This window comes from Thunnus maccoyii, chromosome 18 (genome assembly GCF_910596095.1).
Source record: "Thunnus maccoyii chromosome 18, fThuMac1.1, whole genome shotgun sequence".
NCBI classification, from domain to species: Eukaryota; Metazoa; Chordata; class Actinopteri; order Scombriformes; family Scombridae; genus Thunnus; species Thunnus maccoyii.
Genome location: NC_056550.1, coordinates 4,901,451 through 4,920,444, shown reverse-complemented (window position 1 = coordinate 4,920,444; position 18,994 = coordinate 4,901,451). Strand labels below are relative to the sequence as shown.

The window sequence follows — 18,994 nt, the reverse complement described above, 5'->3', positions numbered from 1 at the left end:
CAGCAGTAGGGGGAGGAAAAAAACACACCAGGGGACACTTTTGACTCATGCTGGATGACCAAGAGGAGAATGTACCATCACATCTTGTCTTTCCACGCACGCACACACACACACACACACACACACACACACACACACACAAATGTATTCTTACTTGGGGGATACATGATTAAAATCTTCTCTATTCATAATGCAGAATCCAGTGCGAGCTTATATAAACATGGCAGATGAGTTCCACATCTTTTATATCTACAGAACATGTAAAACAGGTGCATCATTTCTCCCACTCTAATATAATATTGATTGCATCTGATTCTGCCTTATCATGCGTGACCAATAAATAAGGATGGCAAAGGGGAACATAGTAGTTTTTGTATTTATGTGCAGAAAATGCTGCCTGTCCATAATCCCCACCAGCCTGAAACCAGTCCTACAGTTGTCATATTAAATTAAAGCAAATTTGAACATGCGAACAGCACTCACTACTTAACGAAAGAGAGACAAATGTACAGTAATGTGAGAAGTTCAATGTATATACAATCTAATCGCTACAATACACTGGAGATGAGAGAGACATGTCTCCCTAAATTTTCAAAATCCTAATTTTTGTCTTTCCGGCATTTACACATTCAGTTTGACTTACTCACTTACATCTGTGTCCCCTAACATCATCGTCATCTGCCAAAATCCAAATAAAATTGTTGACACACTCATCTGAGTCACCTTTAATTATTACCATTGACTCAAAGCTCAAGCTTTACAAGCAACAGCGAGTGATTGGCGTGTCTTTTTTCCCCTAAGTTTGGCCTCTGAAGTTTTTTACAGGCTGTCCTGTCTTATTTGTGGGGCCTTTGCAGCCTAAAAGGAAGACTGCTAAAATTTACATTAATGAAAACACAAGAAGCAATTCCAGCGTAATTACATAATCATGTTAGACTGATATACTGTAAATATAATGATTTCAAGCAAACTTTGTATACAGACTGCTCTATCTCCAGCTAGGTATTCATGTTTCCATTATAATGACAAAAATACAGTGGCCTTCTCATTCTTTCATTCATAAAGTTGAATCTAATCTAATCTAATCTACTCTGCTGAATCCTCCGGCATCAGAGTCATTGTACCATGTTTCAAACAGGTTTATTAAATGTAGGGCTGCATAATGACTATTTTCATTATCAATTAATCTGCAGTTTATTGCTCATGTAATTGCTTTGCAAATGACAGAAATATGTGTGTTATATAATTTCCAAAGGCATATTCTAATAGTTTATTGTATCCGACCAACAGTCCAAAACCCAAAGACTTTCATATTGCTGTCATAAATAACAAAGAAAAGCATCAAATCCTGACATGTGAGAAGATGAAACCAGAAAATATTTGACATACTTGCTTGAAAAATGAAGATAAATTGACTCTCAAAATAGTTGTCAAAAGTAATATCGCTAAGAGAGCAGAACTTGCAAAGATCCAGCATTCAAATCAAAATGACAGAACTTGTACGCCCCGGTGTCATCCAAACGTCAGTTAAAACCATTTTAATTATAATAGTTTTTTTTTTTTATGGAATTCATATGTACTGTACCAACTCAGAAGGGAAATACTGCAGTCATATTCAATGTATATACTTCATTATACATCTTGCACTGCTAGAAATGATCTGTCACCACCTTGTAGCAGCCATTAAACTTTTCCTCTAATAGGAGAGTAGCGGCATTGATATATTTCATGGATTCCTCAGAGAAGTAATGAATGAATTCCTCATTTAAAAAGTGACAAATGAAATTGCACGGTCATTCAAAACAGTATTGACCGAGCTCCCTCGGGCATTCTGCCTAGTCCACAAATCAGCCAGTGGTCAGTTTATTAAGAGCAGCAATTAGACTGTGAAACAAAACTGCTGCTGTTGTAGCCTGTCTAGATTCTGCAGTAAAAAACAAGTCGATGCTTCCAGCTTTATACATATTCTGCATGTTTTTTTTCATGGTTCCAATGAAAAGATAATTAAAGCTGTGAGGGAAGAGTTCCACTGAAATGAAAAGCTTTGCAAGCAGCTCAAGTCTCTTTGGATAAAAGCATCAAGCTAATGGCATGTATTAACCCCTGAGAGTCACTGCTGTTGTTTCTCTATATTCAGCGTACAAGCATAAACTAATGAATCAATGTGATTTTATCTGTGATCAGATCTGCATGCGGGCTCTGATCACAGATAAAATCTGAGGTTATGAATAAGATACTCCCTTATGAATGAATACTTAACGAATGATTTATTATGTTCACTTATGATTCAATGAGACAAACGTGCTGTGAAATGCTACAGCTATTAGCACCTTGCATCATGCATGCTACCTGCACTCATTTAATGATGTCACCAGGAGTCTGGTTTCTTACCGATATAAAAAAAAAAAACAACCTCAAAGAAATACATGTAAGCTAATTTTAGAAGCTACAGTAAGGCTCTCTGTTGAGTGAAAGTGATGCCCAGCCCTGGATGTAAAACTATATATCACCAGTTTTGGGGCACCTCCAGGAGTCATGAGATGATTTACAGGATGGGAAATAAGAAAATAATGGTTCCACTACACAAAATGATCTGCCCTTTTATTTTCTTGTGAAATACATACTAGTTTTCCATCCTGAGGCCTCAAATGTAATTATCTTAAATATTCAACGCATGACAAGGGGTCACAACAAGTACACACTCATTTAATTTCAAGGGGTCTTAATGCAATGTAATTGAACCAGTCATCCAGAATAAAGACTTGCAAGAACATGCAGCCTAGTTGAAATAAGCAACATTTCAAAATGAAGTAAGGATGCTTTTTTGAGACCATAAACATGGTGGGATTATAGGGTCACTACTGTAAAAAGAGCAAGGTTCTGTATAGGTGATCGGTTTGCTAAATTTACTGCAAAACTGCTCCCACCAGGAATATAAATGCACATGCTGCAGTAAAGGCTGGGTTGCCCTACCCTTAGCCATGACATTTTTTTTTGCTCTACCAAATCAGAGGATGTCCACTTTCAAGATGCTGCAAAGATAACCCCACATATATGGATTGGGTATCCTGTATTGAGGGTAAAGCTGCATAATAGAGGAGGCAGTGTTGAGGGGAATCATTCTAGCTGTAGCATCAGTTGTTCTGAATTATAATTTAGAAGCTGTGAGACTAAACAGTGGCCCTTTTACCACTACTAAATCCCTCTAGTAGCGCTTGTGGTCACAGTGATAGCCGGCCACAGGGCAGGTTAAATCTGGTTACCTGCCTCTCTGTACACCAGCCGTATAAATAAATATGTACACAGTCCACCAGTCAGCCACCACAGCTCTGCTGCTCCACACCTCAAACAGCGCTTCCTGACGCAAAAACACTGCAGAGTGAAGGCTAAAGCAGCACCTCATTGTTTTGACCAGTTATCATCAAATGCATGCTGACATGCTTGGTGTGAGGGCTGCTTCTTACACGCTGTTCTGACCACTATGCTGCTTTCCACAAAAACACTCTTGTTTTAGATGCATATAGCTCATGGAAGCTTTTCAGTGGCCGCCTTTTACGCAGCCGCTCGGCTCAAGGGCAAGCAGCGCCCAGGATTAACCAGCGATACTAGCAGGGTGAGGGGGGGTCTACTGCTGGAGCGATTATGCAATCCTGGCGGATATACTTCCTCCTGGTAGGGTTACGGGACTGCAACATCATGTGAAATAACCACCAAATTCTGCAGCCGCGGTGACATTCAGACGATAAAGGTACCAGGACTGCTTAGAATTTGAAGCTCGTCCGATATTTGGCGCATTTTGAGTATTTGTTCCCCTTATTTGCCACATAGAAACACGGGGATGGTCGATCCTTTTAGAATAAATAAATGGAAATCTTACCCGGGCCGCCATCTTCACGGTTGCGGTAGATCAGTGATGTATCTCGGGTCAATGATTCATAGGACAGCGGGGACGGTGAGCGGAATGGCTCGGCAGCAGATGGGTTTATAAGCCGCAGCGCACCCAACTCTGATTGGCTGATTTGAGCGGAAGCGTGCTGACAAAGGGTGTCACCATTAGCTCGCGTGCACTGAGGAGGATCACTCCACTTCTCATCGCATCTGACCGTGATCCTCCGTCGTGCAAGACTCACGTGGCGGATTGACAAAAGCAACATACAGTTGACATGTGTCACTGTGGCAGTGTTGTGTCCGAAATTTCGAATATAATGATGCTTTTTTTTTTTTAACTTGGCACGTGTGCACGCATTTGACTGGGCTGGACTCGTTTTTCATTGATTGGTTCATTTTTGTGTGAAGTCCACTGAGACTGTAACTGGGATTAAGGCTTATTTATGTTAATACTTCTGAGCTGGATTGAATTGATCAACTGAAACAATACAGTCTTTCAGTTAGGTTCAGTTAGTCCAGTTTCAGTAGACATACAGTCATATGTGTTTGTAACGTATCCACTCATCATATTTACCAGTAGTGATTGACAGCTATGTCATTTCCGCCCCATGGTCAATGAAACATCATCTTGACCTCTCTGCTTCAGCACCACGGACAGCGCCCCCGTTACACAGACTGTGTCGCACCGCAGCATTACAGTCCCGCTGAGACAAGGGAAACGGTAGGTTACAACAACCCAGAGGGAATATAAAATAGGCAATAGAACTGTTAACATGTAAGGGGGAAAAAAAGATCAACAGACAACTGAACATAATAAGTGATATTCAGTTGCAGCACCGCCCACCCGGGCTGACCTTGAAGCTAATTCAGCGCCATGAAGAGCGTAACAGTCAGTATGACACAGTATATTCAGAGTACACTCAGTCTCAGTGTACTCAGCCCACCTATGCTTTCTGTATTCCTTCTGTTTTTGCCAGTCTTAATGATTGGATTCAGTTATTGGGTAATGGGATCACTTAATTTCATATCCTGATGGTCGCTGTGTCAGCAGTATAACAATATTATACAAAGTGTATTTTAATTATGGAAAATTACATATGATGATAAATAATATTTTTCGTTATTTTACAGTGTTTTATTGGCCCTCCAGCTGTCAGAATATTTCTGGGTTTTTTTTTTAAGTTTTAAAGGTTTTTAAAAGTTAAAAGTTTTTTTTTTAAAAATCCACAGTCCTCCTTCTGTGCAAAAATGTATTTAAAAGCTCATCTGAAGCTAATATGAAGCTTAAGTCATCCAAATGAGTCAAACCAAGTAGATATCTTTCAACGTTTCACAAAACAACTCTTCCCGCTCACGATAAAAAGGTTACAGTACTGTTACTTCAAACACAAAATCACCATATACTACTATACTACTCTTTAACAGCAAATTAGCTAACATTTTACATTAGCATTAAGTTGGATTTATTTCACACCTCGCTAATGTTAAAATGCCAATGGTAGTTGCAAATGGCTTTCTAAAAGATTGAGGATAAAGTTATATTTGACCAGTGATACTTGAAAATTTCACTCTTTGTGTGGCTTTACAGCACTGTTAAATTAGGCTTGTTTGTTTTTGTACTTTTGTGGCAGAAAAGGAAGTGAGGCACTTCTAAATTAAAGTGATGCCCCTCATGCCAGGGCCCCTTCTCTCTTCCCATGTGGCATCTCTGATGCTCATAGACCTGATTCACCATACCTGAGGTCCACAGTTGGACTATCTTGGCCCTGACAAGCATTAGTCTGTGCACCTTCAGAACCATGGAGAGCACCACGGACAGAGACTGGAATGTTCTGTCAGCACCCTGGACAGCAACAGAGAGAACAAACCATTGTGCACATGGTGTTAAAATTTTAGCATCCAAGCTTGAATTACATCCATCCTTGACTGCGGTCTTTGTGCGTCACAACAACATTGTCAACACTACACCCACTAAGGTGCTAGAGAGTCATGCAAGCAATAATGGCATTGCCTATTATGGGGCTTCCTCCTGGATAGGAGCTCTCAAAACTCCCCAAATACCACTTCATCCCTGCACCAAATCTACTCTGCAGCAGCTGTATCACTTCAACAACTCGCTGCTGCCTGGCTGTGGTCAGGCAAAGAACTGTCTCTAAAGGGTCATAACATGAGAAAAGCGATAAATCTGGGACATTCTATACATAAAGGGCTCAGAGTTTGCAGGTTTTTACTTCAGCAGCACATTTTAGCATCTATCTATCTATCTATCTATCTATCTATCTATCTATCTATCTATCTATCTATCTATCTATAAAATCACATGACCCAAAAATAAACAAAGACATGCATGCTTGTAAAGATTTTTTTTATAAAGTACCTGTAACAGTTGATCAAATTATTCTTATTTCTCACATACATATTCATACATCCACATAGTAACAGACTGCAGCATCAGTACTCTAGTAACACTAGTAGCCTTGACTTTTGTTCAACAAAGATTCTTGTATACACAATATGATTCACAAATGAAAAGGAAGGAAAACCATAATAACGTCATCATCATTATCATAAGCTTCATATGTTACACAATAGTTTTTGTCTTGTACGTGTTGCAAATATGGCACATAGTTATGAGTTGATCAGTGATGAGATCATGTATGGGAGGAGTGGGAGGGGTGTCAACTCATACTTCTCCCTCTAATTCTAGAAAAAGGTTCATTCCCAGGGTGAGTTTTCCTTTCCTTGTCACCTCTTCTGGTAGGACTGAAGCAGGTGGAAGCAAAAATTGTGAAAAACTTCAAAGGACTTTTGCTCATCAGTTCTACTGTTTCACAGAGGAATACATCATCACTCATCTTGTCTGTCAAAAGCTGCCATCTGACTTCCACATGGTACTGACTAATCAAAATGTAATACTTAATACTAAGTGTGTGTGTTGGGGGGGGTGGGGTGTATTCTCCACGCAGGATAGTGTGTTGAATTTTAATTTAATAGAAATAGTAGAATTGACCATTCGCTAAACCCAAACAGCTTGTCTAATAGCTTAGCGACTATAACTGGGCATGACAGGCCTGTCAAGCTTTGGATTTCTCCACATGTTGAAGTTGGAGTCAGAGTGATACTCATTTAAAGAGTTTGGAGGGTGGTGTCTTTTTTGGTAGCCTTTCCAAAACCAGAAGCACAAGTGTAAAGAATAGTTTAAACTCTAACATACATTGCAAATGTTAGCATGTCCGTCTAACTAGTTTATTACCAACAGTAATAAATGAGTGTTACTCAAAGAGCTTATTGACCAATTGTGGGGTTACAAGTTTCATAAAAACAAAAAGGCCCATTCCCAAGTATTTCTCCACTGGCAGCCAGCCTTGAAGACAGAGTTTAGGGTAACATTAGCAGTTCTGTCTCTTAATTGGATTTGGGAAAATTGAGCACTTAATCCTCATCCTAAAAGCCTTTTCTCATGTAGTATGTAAGCTAAACGGTACCAAAAATGGTCCCATACAATATCATGTATACAGACATCAAGTGCATATTTAACAAGATTCCCATTTAAAAGCGAGTTAGCTGGAAACACTAAAAAGTCAGCTTTCAATTAACTCATGAAGCTATTGTTAGATTAATTAGCTACAGGTAATAAATCTGCCCATGTATGTTGTCTTTTCAGACACCAAAGTCGATAGTCAGTGACTAGAAATGAGAAGCCTGCTTATTGTCTTCCTCTGTCTGAAATCAAGGACCCACTGCTTAGCGAATGGTCAATTAAACCTTTAAAAAATCGACACCATGTAACAGTTTGTTATTTCAACATAAATATTCATTATTATTCCACTAAATTTGTGTGGTATTCAATTCATTGCTTTGTAGAAATTTTGCATTGTATTGTAGATTACTGTGTTGAAGTTGAGTTTGAACGTGTCTTTTATCAGTTAACCTGCAGTGATAGATCCCACCAAACCTACTACTTACAGTTTGGATCATCAAGTTCCACAAATTAAGAAAAAAAAAAATCAACTGTTTTCTTGGGAATTCCATTCAGATAAATGCTACTTGTCTAGTGTTCAACCCATCAAAAACAGCTAGGAGGAAGGACATGTAAACAAGCTTGTTTGCCATGGATTCATTCTTCATGTGCATATTTGTCTCATGAGGTCTGGCTCTGGATCAAGGCTACATTTTTTTTACAGCATGGTACCTACTGTAGCCCAGTCAGTTATCATCTGAACACAAAACAAAATTAGAGTTAAAACATCACCTGCATTGTGGAGACACCCAGTCTGGAAACAGGCATGGCATTCTTTTGTGTTAATAAGGTTTTAAAATTCCATTTCCCATGTTTTTATGTGAAAAGGGAACATCATTTTTGTATTTTTAAATCATATCAGAGAGCAGGCCAAATACAATTTTTCAGAAATTATAAAGTCACTAACAGAATGCTGAATGCTCCAGCTTTGGTTGACCCCAATTTTGGCTTACATTTCGCAAAGTGACACATAAAAGTGTATTAAAATCACAAGATTTCCATTTTGACACCACATCCTTGTTATATCAACAAAGTCCTTCTTTTCTGGTCTACATCTCTGATACATGATGCAGCAACATCATGAAAAAGCGTATTCATGAAATTCCTTTATAGTCTGTCTTGTTCAGCAGTCTGAGACTTTCAACTGGCTCATGTTCTGTATTTCTTATGTTTTTGTTGTTTTTTTGTATGAAATAATGAGTCTTTAGAATGATATGGCACAAGATATCTGCCCTGTTTGAGAAGGCAGAGCTTCTCAAAAGTTGAAGACAGTTTATTGGCTACGGTTAGACTTAGTGATGTGACATCATCAAGGCAAGGAATCTCTCCAGAAGGGAACACGTGGAGCATCTGTATCTCCCAAAAAAGTTTCATCCTGACACAGTTAACTCCTTACAGCAGTCCTTAAAGGGGCACTCCACCAATTTTAGACATGAAGTTCAATTTACTACTAAGCCTGTGAAAACAGTTGTTTCATGTCTGATGTAGCTCTGAAGGGAGTGTTAGTAAAAAAATAATTTTATGTAGATTTTTTACTAGCCCCATCTCTAGTATAACTGGTTTCTCAATGGGGAGCTATTTAATCTGGGAGGGGTCTTTTAGGCCCCTCAGCACCATGGAACCAAGAACAGTAGAAATCCTGTAAAACAAATGAAGGTGCAACGCTTTGCCTTTATTATTATGTGCAGCATAAGCAGGGACACAGCTAGCCTGTCACACATGTCCTTCATTAGAGAGCCCTTGTGCCAAGTCGCCATGATGTCACATCAAGGAGTCTAGCTTTCAGCAGTTCAGCGTGGCGACCGCTCAGTCTCTTCTGTAACGTGTGGTGCGGTGTGCCCAACACAAAGCAGCATGCTAGGAAACCTATAGAAGCACACATGCATGTCAAACAACTCAGTGAATAAGTAAGCCATCAGGTCAGCGGACCAGAGAGTCTCTAAATATGGGACGACTGGACTGGACCGCACCAGACAGGACAGGACAGGTTCAAATCAGACCAGAGCGGATAAACAGAGAGAGAGAATCTATGTAGTTTTAGTTTGTTCAGGTTACTGTGGAGAGCAATGAACAGATGAGAAAGGGGGGGGCGGGGGAGAGGGGGGGCACACTTCAAACAGCAGAGGTCCCTCGAGCCAAGTGGCGACAGCAACATCAAAGCGTTTTGTTTTGGAAGAAAAGTCGCATCAACATTTGTAGCGTCCGCTCCTGCCTGCACACACCTGGAATATAATCACATTTTCTTTCATTCTGTCGTATGTAACCATTGGTTGAGACGGATCACATGATCTGCTCTCTGAACACGTCCTTCACAACCCAGCTCCACCAATCATTCATACAGTATGATGCACACAACATGAGTGCAGTATTTTAAAACTGAAATTTCTCTCTTTCTTTCTTTCTTTCTTTCTTTCTTTCTTTCTTTCTTTCTTTCTTTCTTTCGTTCTTTCTTTCTTTCTTTCTTTCTTTCTTTCTTTCTTTCTTTCAATAAAACATTTTCCTGTGGTCATTCAGGACAGCAGCAATATGGACTGCAGGAGAAAGTGCAAGGGAACAGCAAGGAATGAGATAAATTCCCATGTAAATATGCCCTTTAGGAGTCAGTATTGCATTTTCCCATGTTTTTGTAAATGTAAACAGCTTACAGCAGGGCTTGTTTAATGATTATTAATCTGTGCCCATTGGATTAGTATTTCATACTCTTAAATTCGATCAGAGATTTGACTAGATAAACCCAAATGTTCCCTTAAAAGTATAGCACAGTACTTTATGTAATGGATGAATGAACCCACTACAGTACCATTATGTCAAATAGAGATGTTAATTTGTCATTCTGACACGTTTGCAGACTAGTTGTGTTGTGGTTGATTCTAGCTTATCCATGTTGCGATTTTATCATATTCAAAGTTTCAACCGTGGGCCTCGCAGCCAGAGTTGGAGAGTGCAATAAGCTTGGGCAGGACAATAGGAAAAAGGTAAAGTGGAGTTGGCAATAAGCAGGTGGTCATGTGCAAGGACATATGAAGTGACCTCATGCAACGTGGTTCTAGTTTTTCAATACCCTGACATTTCTCTATAGCGAAAATGCCTGGATACTATCACACAATATCCTTTGTATCAATATCCTGTAGCTTTATATTTATAATATTCACCCTTAATTATGTTACTCCGTGTTGTCTGGCGTTTCTAACCTCTTTCAATCAAAAGACAGAAAAACACTTGCTACTTCACCAGGAATATCAGATTTCATTTCTTATCTCACTGAAACAAGGTAGAGGTCAGACTGATGCGTGTCTCTGGACCTGAGGCAAAAGATAAAAATGATAAATATGTCTTTCTTACAGCCTGTTAATGTCAAATCACTAACCCTGCTGGTTAGGCATTTGATAAAAACAGCTTTGCTTGTCTCTGCTGTCAGTTACATTGTTCTTGAAAAACAAATGATCATATCTTTGCCTTAAAGCTTGTTATTGTCGCATTCTGAGCCGAGCAACCGGGACGTTGGATACCAACAAGTAGCCTATCAGTCTTGAGAATCTAATCAGATCCAATTGTGTCCAATAATGTATCTGAGTGTGTGGCATGCACCACAGCAACTGTTATCTGCTTTGTGGTGGTAAAACTGCCCTGTAGGCCAATTGCTGCGTTCAGGTGAGACACTGCAGATCAGTTACTCCCTCTGTCTGAAAGCCTATAAGCGTTTAGGTGCCTCATTACCCACCTCAAACAATATAAACGTCATGTTTGAAGCTCTTTGTTCTGGGTTACAAACAGGAAATTCGGTTAATTATAGACCAGTAGAGACGCCAGACAACAGCACTGCTCCCAGTTAGCGCTACACTGCTCAACATTAGTCCACCTGTCCTCAGCCTATTAAACCCATCAATCTTCCCACCCGTCTATCCTTTCTTCCCCCCTCCCAGGTCCCTCTTATCGGTCAAGGCCTATAAGGAGTTTGGTCTTCTCCTCCTCTTTCTTGCTTTCATTCTTCAGGTCAGCAAACACCTGGGTGAAGAAGTGTGGGTCGGTGTTGATCTGGAGCATCTTGCCGCTCATGCGGTTGATGATCTCCAGGCAGCGGTCCCAGAAGGCTTCCTTCTCCGCCTCGACCAGGAAGGGCTTCAGCGGGTAGGAGATCTCGTTGCCCATGTAGGAGTAGGAGAGGTAGAGGCAGGTGAGCAGCGAGGCCTGCAGCTCGCGCTCTGAGGCCACCTCGGCGGAGACCACATCGCGGCACAGCATGTAGAGGAAGACCACGTTGGCCGGAGTGATGAAGCCCTGATCCTGCCAGCCCTGTAGGAGGAGGGAGCGGTCCACACTGCGCAGCCACAGCACTGGATCTGTCGGGGATAGACGCTTCAGTCTGTAACACCGACGGCACAGGAACTCGCCCAGGCTGCGCATCAGTTCACTGGTGGAGGCCTGGGTTGAGAAAAGGGGATGGAGGGTCAGCAAAGAAGAGGAAAAAGGAAAGAGAAAAAAGGGAAGGTAAGAAAGAGGATTGGGGAAAAGAGACAGCAGAGTGTGAATCTCTAGAGATGACAGAATGCTTTTAATTTGATGACAATTTGTCTATGATTACAAAAAACCCCAATAAGAAACCATTAGAATTAGGGTTACCTGGACAATGACACGTTTTGGCGTGCCAGCTGCAGTAGATGGCTGGATCCCAGAGCCTGTGAGGGAATTCTTTTTGGCAGCGACAGTAGCTACGTTAACCAGGGTCTTGGAGGTGGGCAGGTGGGAGGAGGTAGTGGTGGTGGTGGCTGAGGGGTCCTGGTTGGATGAGTAAGACGAAAGGTTTGCACAGGACTGAGACTTCTTCAGCTTTAGGCTATTAGAGCCTGAATTGGCGGTGGCGACGGCATGGCCATCCGGCGAGCTCCCTTTCCCACCATCCCCGCCATCTGACTGCAGCTTCTTGGAGCCCTTCCTCTTCGCTGATACAGCCACAATGCGTTTCCATGGCAGCACACTGATGATTGAGGGGCGTTTGAGGGATTTTGCAGCGGCGGCGGCAGCGTCCTTGGCGTTCTTGCTGTTCTGGACTGCTGTGTAGTGGCCCACCGTGGCCGGGCCGTCCTCAAACAGCGCTGCCTTACGGTAGCTAGGGGACAGTGACAGCACAGTACCCATGATGCCTGGCGAGGGTTAGCAAAGGGACACAGGAAGGGTGGAGTGGGGAGCAGTGTGGGGAAAGCTCTTCAATTGGTCAAGACAAAGAGCTTTGAGAGGACCAAAGTGACTCACTTCTGGAGGATGTTGAACCTGTGAGCAAAGAACAGGAAGGAATAGCAATATTCTCCATTATATGTAGTAAACAACGCAGAATTAACTCAATAATAACAAACACATCATTTACATCCAAATTCAGTGTGGATCGACCTGCCTAGATATCTCTTTCCACTGTGTTTTTGCTGTCTCCCAGTTACCATGACAACTGAGGAAAAACTCCATCCCCTCTCTTTTGATAAACTACTGTTAGATGAAGGTCAAAGATGAACTGTCATACTCTAGTTTTTTCTTGTTTTTGTAAATAATGAGCGAGGGGAAAACATATCAAAGTCCGCTTACTAGCTTTTGCTCAGCTTTTAAGTTCATCACAGTCTTCTGAGCAGATGGAGTTTGCTCAGTTGTCATGGAGATGCCGCTGCCAAGATAACTACTTCGACAGTGCTGTTACTGTCCTCCGGCTACCATGACAACTAAGCAAACTCCATTCCCTGATGAAGACCATGAGATGTGGTTGAGAGGCCAAAAAAAAAAAGTACTTAGTGGACCTTATTTTAAGATTTTTTTTTTTTCTGTTACAGAGGTTACGCTTAAGGTTTTGCTTGTTTTTGTGAGCAGTGAGTGCGGATGAAACCTATCAAGATTTCAAAATGTAACTGATTGTATCAAATGAAAATACTTAAACATTTACCTCTGATATAATGTCAGTTGACAGAACATTATGTGTAAAGGGTTTTATTATGTTTTATCACTGAGATTTTTTCTAGATGAAAATTTAATAAGAAATTCTATGGCTACCTAATTTGGTGGCATTCCCTCACACTAGTAATGTAGTGGTCACATAAAGGAGTCTCATGGTTTATTTTCCTGTCACACAAAATGAGCATCCCTGGGTATAAAGGGACCCCAGCAATCATGAACCAAATTTCCATTGGGTTTTAGCCTTAATCTCTATAATTAAATCATGTCTCTATCTCTCTCTACATACAACATATATTATGCATCCTCGCTCACCATAGCGCGGGCCTGCCGCCACTCTAGCGTTCATCAGTATTATATAAGAACCAAGATAAGGCCACAGAGGCATGAGAAAGAAATGTGCGCAAGCATCCATCTTAGCTTCAAAATGGAAGCCCTGAAAACAGCCCACCCCCCCACAACACAAGGCATCTTCAGAAACAACAGCTGATGTTTTCATACACACACACAAACATAATATAATAAATATGATGGTGTCTTCAATGCTTGTATGAGCCATTTTTGAGCAACATAGATCCTCTAAATATGAAAAATAGGAGAGCTTTTCTTACACACCTGTACATTAAATGTTGGTGTGTATTTATTGTTAACTGTTGAGCATGTATATTACGCTATTTGGGCCTGCTTTTTAGGCTGTTTTATCATTTGAAGAGCTGTTTTCATATAAAGCAAAACAATTCGCCATGTTTTCCTACCTTCTAATTAATCGACTCTTCTTGTGAAATCCATGTATCACACCTTGACCCCCTTTGCTGCTGTGCAAATGTGGTCAAAATGTGACTGCTTCCCACCCGTTCTGCTCGGTTTCCACACACCGCGGCCGCCAACGCAAGCTGCCCGGGTTCCAGGGCGTGAAAACGGCTCGGTCCCTGCCAATGTAAACCCCCAGCGTTACAGGCCGACAGGTTTATCTTGTCCCGGTGGGTTACTGCCTTTTTTTCCCTCAAATCTTCATTTATAAAAAGTCCCTCGCTCGTCGATGGAAACACAGATACAAAGCAGGTGCGAGATGTGTTTCACTCCTTCGCTCGCTGCGAGTGGGAAGATGTCTTCCATTGAGAACCGAAAATCTATACGGTCACGGTTATTAATGTCCCGCTATGATGCTCACAGCTTGGACAAACCTGCCTCTAACATAAATGAAACAACACATATCGATTAAAAAAAAACCTAAATCAACACAAAAGCGGAAAATTCCAAGAGAGAGAGAGAAAAAATGGCCACTATGAGTTCCAAAAATAGAAAGCAGCTTATTCCCTATGCAAACCTGCGAGAGGGAGAGAGGGAGACCCGTTGCTTTGATGCGGGCATCTGCAGTTATTCGGGTTGGATGTGGGAGCGAAATGACGCCTTTTGATTGGCTGCTGCCGGGATGCTGCTGCTGCTGGCCGTCGCTGTCGCAGCCGAGCCGCTGAAGCCATTGGCCGCCGACAGGCTCCAGCCTATCGGAGAGAGAGTTCGCTGTCCGAGGTGCTGAACCAGCCGACCAGATGTGTTAAAGCTGCTGCTGTGGAGGAGGAGGAGGAGGAGGAGGCTGGCTGCTGAAGACAAGCACGGAGGATTTTGTGAATCAGTCTGAGTAGGCCAAGCCCCTGTGGGTGTTAAATCCGTCTGCAGACAAATGTGTCGAGTTGCTGTCCTATTATTACAACTGTGTTTCATCATATTGTCATTCAGTATCTGTTCATACACCAGCAACTACTTATGGATGTCCACAGGAGGGGTTGTAGTTGCTGACAATAAACACGTATATCTGCTTGCTTCATTCTATTGTGTTCTAAATCATTTAACTGTTTATACACTGCTTACAAATGCTAAATAGAGAGATTTAAAGTAAAGTGTTACCAGTAAGGTTTTACTGTGCAAATACCTTTTCAAAAAATGCTACAGAAAAAGTAAAATAAGAATAAAAATAAAGGAAAACAATTTAACTTGATGCTAAATCATCACAGTATGTAGAATGAAAAAGTAAATGGGACTCTTTCTACTTTTCTCAAATCACACAGATCATAGTGGTCAGAGGAAGCAAACTAGTTCTCAACTGTACCACCAAAGATCTTTAAATTCTAGATAAACCAGATGTAACATATGATATAGGGCCAAACCTGTGTTAAACATGCATACATGAGCTTAATTTCGGCTTTGAACTACTTTTCTTCAATCTTTAATAAAAGCTTACCTTTTCAGATATCACATGACAACACCAATGATTCCTGTAGATATACAGCATATCAACCTCCTCAAAGACCTAGTAAAGCTCTTTTGCAAATGAAGAACTGTGTGATTTACTCCACGTAAACACCTTATTTATTTTACTGCCTGGCATATCTGACCTGTATTTCCAGTAACAAATTTTTGATCACCTTGTATGTATCTCCATTCTGTAAAGATTATGAAATACTCCATAGCCCTATTAGTTGTTGAATACAGTATGAATAATAACCAAGGTCACTGCATATTTTCAGTTTATTAATAATTGAGCCTATACTCCCAACATAGTCTAAAAGAGACCCAACTGCAATCTCATAAGTCTTAAATTCATCAAGAGAAAAATGTACATGCATTAACTTATTCAAGAGGTTTAAAAAAAACTACTCATTTCTTTCTTTCTGAAATGTGTTATTTATATTTTGCTGCATGGTTTATTGCTGATCACCATTTTTAGCACCACATGCTAACCACATTTAACATGTTCTGTAGATCAGACTCAGCTGCTAAAACAACATCATCAGTTTATAACACAATACCCAATTTGGTGTCCTGACTAAATAACTTCCTCTATGTGTAGAGATTAATCATTCATACATATTGAAAAAAAAGTTGGAGAGTGAAACTCACGTTGTTTAACTCCAAAAGGAGTTTCAAACCAGTCAGTAAACATGTAAACATTGATCTCAACTGGCCTACTGTACAAGCTCTGGATTGCTTTAGAAAATCTACAATCCACCCCTGCTTTGGGTTTTCAAGGCTAGCAGATATATATTAATCCGATCAAAAGCCCTTTGATTGTCAACGAAAAATGCAAAAGTTGGTTTGCTGCTTTGTCAATTCTACTTTTAGAATAATACTACTAAATACTCTAAATAGCCTGTTGTTTGGTATATTAGAATAAAATTTTTAGGCTGTACTAAGAAGGCAGATGCTGCTATAATTGAGGGGTATTCTACAATTTGGTTCTATTTAGAGGGGAATGGAGACAGTGTTCAATTGGTAGACATCCAACTCATATATCCCAGTGGTGCTTAAAGAGTGTTCTGATCAGTGAACAGCAGGTGTCTCAGTTTTTCCTATAATTAGCACCAAGTTATAGCACCCCATTACAGACACATCAATTCTGTGATTCTCTCTTGTCTCTCCAGATGAAATTCATTGTACTAGCAGTGTGTCATCCAGCATCCAGAGGACCACCTGTTATCTACTGGCATTAACACATTGTGCTTTTTCAGTCATAAGCAAGACTCCATAAAATCGTCAAATCTGTAGGCTGCAAGCTAGAAGGTGAATTTATCTGAATGGCTTTCTTCCCATATACAGCTCTACCCACAGGCAAAGGATGCCACTGAGTTAAACGGCTGGAGGGATTTGTAAAGCCTCTTAAAGAGGCTGCTGCATCTGAATGTGGAAAGAGGAATAATAGCTGAGCTCTGCATGATTTATCACAGTCAGTCACCTGGTTGCTGGCTGTATGTGTGTTTATTGATTTTCAGTTTTCCCAAGGATGCATTCAACAAAACAAAGAGCAAAGTAAAACAGCACAGCACAGAAAAGGCATATAACATCCCCCTCCCCCACCTACCACCCTCCTATGAGCATACATAGAAACAAAGATGAAAAAAACCACAATATATTTTCTAAGGTCACACAAAAGCAATACAAGGGTTATACAATAGCTCCAGGATGCAAAGTTTGACCCATTTTACTTTTGATCTCTGTTTAAAATCATTAGCAAAGAGACTCAAGATATGGGTGCATTTATACTGCAGCATTTTCACACTTAATTTTAAGACATTGGGCATTATAGCATACCAGCCCCCATCTGTCTGAGATATCAATATAGCCTATAAATACTTTCACCAAGCTTATCTTTTGTTTACTGAGGAAAAGATATCTGGCCATTAAGATATCTTTTTGAAGACAGTCTGTTTGAGACTGAACAGAGATTGTTTATGGGCTGATTATTGTATAACTAGAACATAGTTCCATGTTCAGCATGACACACAAGGCTGGACTGGCAACCAATCCCCTGACTTTACATCTAGTGCCACAAGCTGGTCAAAGTTTTCATTATCTGATGAAATATCCCTGAGGATGTATTCTAATGATTTTATTATTTACAATTTACAAACTTTTTATTTTTGACATTTTTGGTTCAGAGTAAAATGTCTCTGCTACTATTGGATGGATTGCAGGCATGACATTCATGTACAGGATGAATTATTATCACTTTGGTGATCCTCTGACATTTTTTATCTGGTGCCATCATCAATTCAGAACTTCAATTCATCAAATATTTGGTTTATGACCAAACTTTGTGTTTAGTGCTAATTAGCAGACATTAGCATGATAACACACTAGACTACAATCCTGAGCAGAGTAAACATGGCCTCTAAAAAATCAGCATGTTAGCATTCTCATTGTGAGCTTGTTAGTATGCTGACACTAGCATTAGGCTCAGACCACTGCTAAGCACAGCAAAACCTACCTGATGATATGAAGAGCTGCAGTTCCATCAGTATGTTCAAAACCAAATTAAAAAATCTGCTAAAAACAGCTCAGCTCTGTAACCACTGATTCTACATTTTTATCTCAGGGTCTTCTCATGAACACGGACAATCTTGCTTATAATATGACAAGCTTACATTATTAATTTCTAGTTGACATTGTGGGTGTATGTGATGTGCTATTGTGTGTAGCTTTGTATTTTGTATAATGTGTCCTGTGTGTTTTTTGCTTTGTACTGTTTGTTATTGTGCTGTTATATTGTGCTGTATATATATTTAATTGTGACCTGCTGAAGGGACTGCAGATGAAAATTAGCAATAAGCTAACTAACTGGTGCAGTACATCAAATGGTAACATTTATGTTTAACACTGTACATGGTCCCAATAAATACATCAATAAATAAATAAAAACCTATGTTATTAATAAAATTTCTATATACCATGAGAGAAAAATCATCCGTATCACCCGCTTCTACAAGTTAACCATTTATTGTCTGTATGCAGATTGGTATTTAGCTTCCTCCCGCCTCTCTGCTGATGCTTTGAAACTCAAATAAAGTTCAATTATCTTGTTAAAATATTTAATTTCAAAAGTTTAACTGCTAGACATAAAATGTCTCCTATCACACCAAAAACATCCCTAACTCAGTGTATGTGCACTGGAGATTTCAAGTTTCAACATCACACTTGTGTAAGTAGAATATATTGTTACAAATCATGCTCGTAAGCCCATCCCTTAAAATCCCTTGGTGAGCACAGAGAAACTTTCCACTTTCAGCAGAATATGAAAATATGAATATGAAAACATCCTTCTAGTGTCAAACTCAGTACATCATTCTGCACAGAGAAGCTCAAACATCCAACTGTAGGAAC

At 40.2% G+C, this 18,994-nt stretch overlaps 2 protein-coding genes across 3 annotated transcripts in view; both read right to left on the bottom strand.

Annotated features, from left to right (window-relative positions):
• LOC121884979 (vesicle-fusing ATPase) overlaps window positions 1–3,966 on the bottom strand; it is a 44,533-nt gene extending 40,567 nt beyond the window's left edge. For both annotated transcript variants that reach the window (XM_042394124.1, XM_042394125.1), the window contains exon 1: window positions 3,878–3,966. In XM_042394124.1, coding sequence (XP_042250058.1) covers window positions 3,878–3,889 — 12 coding nt within the window. In that variant the 5' untranslated portion in view covers window positions 3,890–3,966. The remainder of the gene's footprint in view (window positions 1–3,877) is intronic.
• A 7,344-nt stretch (window positions 3,967–11,310) lies between these two features.
• Window positions 11,311–14,129, bottom strand: LOC121884356 (cyclin-dependent kinase 5 activator 1-like). The gene is made up of 3 exons (XM_042393126.1): window positions 14,095–14,129; window positions 12,029–12,676; window positions 11,311–11,830 (listed from the first exon to the last, which is right to left on the bottom strand). Exons 2-3 carry the CDS (start codon window positions 12,542–12,544, stop codon window positions 11,339–11,341), a joined length of 1,008 nt encoding a protein of 335 aa, XP_042249060.1. The 5' UTR covers window positions 12,545–12,676; window positions 14,095–14,129; the 3' UTR covers window positions 11,311–11,338.
• Between the last annotated feature and the right edge of the window lie 4,865 nt (window positions 14,130–18,994).

Excerpts from the sequence above, each read along its gene's own strand:
- LOC121884356 (XM_042393126.1), bottom strand. The coding sequence starts at position 12,544 with ATGGGTACTGTGCTGTCACTGTCCCCTAGCTACCGTAAGGCAGCGCTG. Across the intron at positions 11,831-12,028 it reads CAAAACGTGTCATTGTCCAG|GCCTCCACCAGTGAACTGAT; the intron begins GTAACCCTAATT and ends TTCTCAACCCAG.